This window comes from Gavialis gangeticus, unplaced genomic scaffold, assembly GCF_001723915.1.
Source record: "Gavialis gangeticus isolate Ggan-Ray unplaced genomic scaffold, GavGan_comp1, whole genome shotgun sequence".
NCBI classification, from domain to species: Eukaryota; Metazoa; Chordata; order Crocodylia; family Gavialidae; genus Gavialis; species Gavialis gangeticus.
The window spans coordinates 8,136,925-8,142,148 of record NW_017729026.1 but is presented as its reverse complement, the minus strand read 5'-3'; the positions used below and the strand labels follow the sequence as shown (position 1 = coordinate 8,142,148).

The following is a 5,224-nucleotide window of genomic DNA, read 5'->3' as shown; positions in this document are numbered from 1 at the left end:
CTCTTCCCAGTGCAAGGAGGCTGGGCTGGGGCTGTGGCCCTCTGTAGCCCCCGCCTCCCAGTAATGCTGCTGCCCACTCCAAACGTAGCTCCCACACCAAGAGCCTGGTGCTGCCCCTGGCCCCAACCTGCAGCAGCAGTCTGCCCTCACCCCATGCACAGATCCAGGGGGCACATGCCCCCTATGCCTCCCCATGGAGTGCATGCAGCAGCGGGAGCCACCCCCCTTCCCCGCACCCCACAAACAAGCCGCTTGCAGCTCTGTCCTGCATCCTTCCCTGCGCTCTCTGGGCAGCTCCTGCCCCCACCCCTTCACTGTGAGGGCCTTGATCTGCTACCCATGGCGGCCTCCATTGAATGAGCTACAGATAAAATATCCCCGCTGCCATTTTGAAGTGCAGGCATGCTGATACACAAGACACTATGGGCATTTTAAATTGGAGCGGCTCTTAGAGCCACTCTGAAGTGCCCCCACCCAGCATGTGTATAGACACCCTACCTGTATAAATCCTTTCCAACCCTAAGAGTTGTAAGTGAAAATCAGATTTAAACATATATAGCTGCACATACACAATTAAATATTGCATGTGAAAAGTTAGAGGCCACTTTCAAAAATTTAGCCAGAAAATCATTTCAGTCCTTGCCTGATTATTCTATAAAGAAGAGGAGAAAGACAATATATTACCTCATAAGTCTGGTTAAGGTATTTTGTATAAACATACACATGTTCACCCCATCCTATAATTAATTAAAACAATGGTTAAAATCGTCCTGTAAAATGACAAAAACAGACATAATTACTTGCTATTTTATGTATACAAGGACTGATGTTGATCTCATGCTTATTTATACTGATGTGAATGAAGGTAGCCGATTCATATAAGAGTCATAATGGACTGAAGCCTAGAGTTAATATGAGACTGCCAAAGTTAGTGGACTCAAAATATTTATCTACTATTCCTAGAACCTGTCAAAAAAAGCCAGCTACTTTCATGGGAAATTTTGGTTCTTCCCCCTCCTCCCACCCAAATTTTCCACATATTTTTTTCCAACATAAACAAAACTCTATAATCAAAAGCTGCTTTGAGTGTAAGCATTCCGTTTTCAGTATCAATGTTTGCCTTTTGAAAACCAGAACATTTTAGCAAGATAAAATTTTTCACTGTACATTTTTGTTTTCAGCCAAAACCATTTCAACTGAAAAATTCTGACCACTTTTTCTGCCCCCTCTTTTATCAACTTGCAAAATCTATTCACAGATTTGTGTGCATCTATAACAAATGTGTTAGTGCTGACTCAAAAAATTATAAAACAGTGCCAAGAGTCTTGTAGCAATTTGTGGGGACAAAAGCAAGGAAAACCCAACTTGTGGGTAGGAGAACAGATTTTAGCCTCAGGCTTCCACGTAAAACAATTTTAAAGTGATGAACAAATAACTCCCTTTTGCTTATATAAGTATATTTATAATCTGTGTTACAAGACGTTTCTAGTTAAAAGTGTCAGCACCTTTCCATCTAGCAGGTAAAATGACAGGCAAGTGAAGCTCTTTTTCCATTACACTATCAATGTGCCTTAACTAGTAACTGGAAGGACCATCTGCTAAAATAAGCGAGCATGTCACCATCCTTGTCCATTTGTTTGTGGGCCTCTGAAGAGAAAAAGGCAACAGCATTTCTCTGTACAGGCCAACTGGCACTTTAGTACTTAAAGGCTGATGTTCAGGCAGTACAAACTGCATAGCTCCAATTAAGTCAGAGGATCTGCCTCATCCCTCTTAGAAGTTGCTTGAAGACTGTCTTTCACAATCTGCATGGCATTAATCAAAAAGATTCCAGATTTTTATTCCAGGTCTGATCCTACCTCCACTGAAGTCAGTTTCAACACACATTCTCATCTTATGCAATAACAAGCCCTATTTGATCATGCCCAACATTTTCATATAAAAAGAAAAAAAGCCTCAAAACTCCCAGAGGAACTCATGTAACAATATTCACATTCAGATACCAGTGCTGCAATTTGTATGCTGTAATTATCAGCAAACAGCCAAACTGATTCTCCAGTGGGAGCTTTGTCTCATTGTATCACAACTCAGTGGCGTCTCTGCATTCAAATGGCCATCTTAACACACACACTATTTCATGCTGAAAGTCAAAATAGAAATTTGAGATTAATGCTGCAATGAACCAGCTCGATAAACACCACTATGATTCAGCAGACAAATACATGGTCTTCCTACTGGGTACTTTTCAGATAACTCACAGGTGGTAGAGAGATTAATGGATCTCACATAGAAAAAGTACAAGAGAAAAATAACCTCCCCAAGAAAGAAGAAAAATCTTGTTTCAAGCCCTGGCCAATACATATTTAGAAGGGAAAAAAGTACATTACCTGAAATTTTTTTTTTTACCAAAATAAAAAACGTGTTCATTGGGGATTACTACAACAATCAGCTGCAGTGCTATCTTCAGAATAAGGGAAAAAACTAATCAAAATGTAGAAAGTAAGCAGAAATAGAGGAGGGAACTATTTGTGGATACAAAGATCAGTCTGCTTGCTAGGAGAATAAAGCCCCAATCCTAAAGTAAAATGCAAAGTTGTATAGATGGTTTCAGAACATTACTCCTCCTGTCAAAACCAATGAGCTTAGTTTACATTTGGTGAGCGCCAGCTTTTCACCAATTAGTACTAACCATTTGGTGGCATACTGATAGCCCACATACTAAGCTGCTTTATGGCTTCTTGAGAGGGAAGAAAGGTACAGGTCTCCTGTATGCCCCATTCCTTTCACCTGGCCCTTTCTGAGCTTCTTCTCCTTTTTTGTTAGCTGAAACTCTCTGGTCCACCAAAGAGCAAGGGTCTGTTCCACCATAAACCAAGTCACAGAAAAATACATCCTGAATTCTATTTATCAAAAAAATGTCTTTGTATTGAACATGTCACAGAGAATATATCACAGGCACTCACACAGAAAGAACAGGGACTGTATCTGTCCAAGGCTACCAGTTTTTCTTTCTCATGAGAAGTGACTCAACAGGCCAGGGAAAGTGAAAGAGCCACTAGAGGGCATGAACATCCTTACATTGTCTTTGCTGTTGGTTGTAGCTGTGTTGGCCCAACCCAGTTGGTCTAATAGAAGATATCTCATGTGCCCAAAGGACCTTGCCTGCTTTAAACTGTCTTGGCCTTCATTCTTTTGAACCAGAGAAAACAGGCAAAATGTGTGTTGAATTTACAAAACAACTCATTGTATAGCTGTTTTTTCCAGTAACTGCAGAAAACCCTCCAAAACCCACAAAACTAAACTAAATTAACTAAACCAAACTAAACAAAACAAAGCCATGGATTAAAAAGTACCAGCCCAAACAGTTTTTCCATGAGGAAACAAACAAAACATCCCACATCACCTAAAAACCTAACATTTGAATCTCTATCAAAACAGAGCTCTCTCACCTGAAATGAGTAGACTTTAGCAAGGCTGAATAAAATAATGGTTATGCCTTATTCTATGAAGTTTTATTGCTGATACAGATATTAAATCTTTGTAGATGGATGGTTCAGCAATTGGCAAATATTAATAAGCTTCTCTCTTCTAGAGAATTATTTTGAATCCTCCTAAGATCATTAGACCACAAGTGCATATGAAATGAGTAATGTAGATGTTCTTAGATCAGTATTTATGGCTATTATTATTTTTAATACCTGTGTGTAATCTGGCTGCTTCTTAAAAATTTAATTCTCTGAGCAACATTATATACATTTCCACATACATTTCTATTCCTCCCAGTAGGTAAGTAAGTAAATAAGGAGTCCTTTACTTCAGCCCTCTTTCCACTTCAGTGGCTTCATGCAATTTGTATAAATATACTGACACAATGCTGAACATCAAAGAGAGCTTATATCAAAATAGAAATACCATCAAGAATTATCTAATATGATATTCAAACAAAAAAGCTTAGTTTGCAAATTAGGAAGAACAAGCTGACCCACATTTTGTTTAAAAAAATTCAGTTAGTATTTGCTTGCTAGAAAAATACTAGGTTGCTGCTCACTCAGGCCTAAGATTCTAGTGATCTCTGATTTCAAGAGGTTAAAAAGACATCACATTTAAGGCATTTCTAATTAATCCAAATTAAAACCTGTGACAAAAGGAAGAGACTATCCCAGGAAAAAGTGTCAGAACATTTTGTCTCACATGCTTCACAGATATTTCAGGTGGGACAATGGGCTTGTATGTCTGTAGGATTCCAAGAGAAAAGGCTCTCTCTCTTGGGAAAAATGTTTTTACTCAACGTGTCCAACTTCCTCATAGACTGTGATATTCAGAAAGTCTCAAGTTCCCACCCTCTGGAAAGCAGGACCATTCAAAGTGTTTCGAATTAGGTGCCCAAAAAACCCACTTAACACTTTTTGAAAATGCAGGCTCTACTATAGTTTTTATCATCTCTACCTAACGTGACTGAAATCAGGAGTGCTCCAAGATGTAATACCCCATGATTTCAAAAGCTGTTATTTTCATCAAACTCCCTCATGAAATCTTATTTATATGGAAACACCCAAGGGAGGAAGGAGGACCCGGGAAACTACAGGCCAGTTAGTCTTACCTCAATCCTGCGTAAGCTTTTTGAGAGAATTATTCTGGCACATGTCCATGAGGGGTCAGCAGGGGAGATTATGCTTAGGGGCAACCAGCACAGGTTCATTAGAGGCAGGTCCTGTCAGACCAACCTGGTGGTCTTCTATGACCAGGTCACAAAATCCTTAGATGCAGGGGCAGCAGTGAATGTAGTCTTTCTGGACTTTAGGAAGGCCTTCGACATGGTCTCTCACCCCATTCTCATTAAGAAACTGGGGGATTGTGGTGTCGACACCTACACAGTCAAATGGGTCGCTAACTGGCTGGAGGGCCGCACCCAGAAAGTGGTGGTGGACGGGTCACTTTCGACCTGGAGGGATGTGGGCAGTGGGGTCTCCCAGGGCTCGGTCCTTGGGCCCGCACTGTTCAACATCTTCATCAGCGACTTGGATGAGGGGGTAAAAAGCACCCGGTTCAAATTCGCAGTCGACACTAAGCTGTGGGGGGATGTGGGCAAGTTAGAAGGGAGGGTCAGGCTGCAGTCGGACCTAGACAGGTTACAGGGGTGGGCGGATGAGAATAGGATGGGATTCAACACTGACAAGTGCAAGGTGCTGCACCTGGGAAGGATGAACCAGCACCATACCTACAG

General features: G+C 40.9%; 1 protein-coding gene across 1 annotated transcript in view; it reads right to left on the bottom strand.

Annotated features, from left to right (window-relative positions):
• ECHDC1 (ethylmalonyl-CoA decarboxylase 1) overlaps positions 1-5,224 on the bottom strand; it is a 76,315-nt gene that overhangs the window by 46,530 nt on the left and 24,561 nt on the right. The window contains exon 3 of the mRNA XM_019520311.1: positions 685-737. Within this exon, the coding sequence (XP_019375856.1) occupies positions 685-737 (53 nt within the window). The remainder of the gene's footprint in view (positions 1-684; positions 738-5,224) is intronic.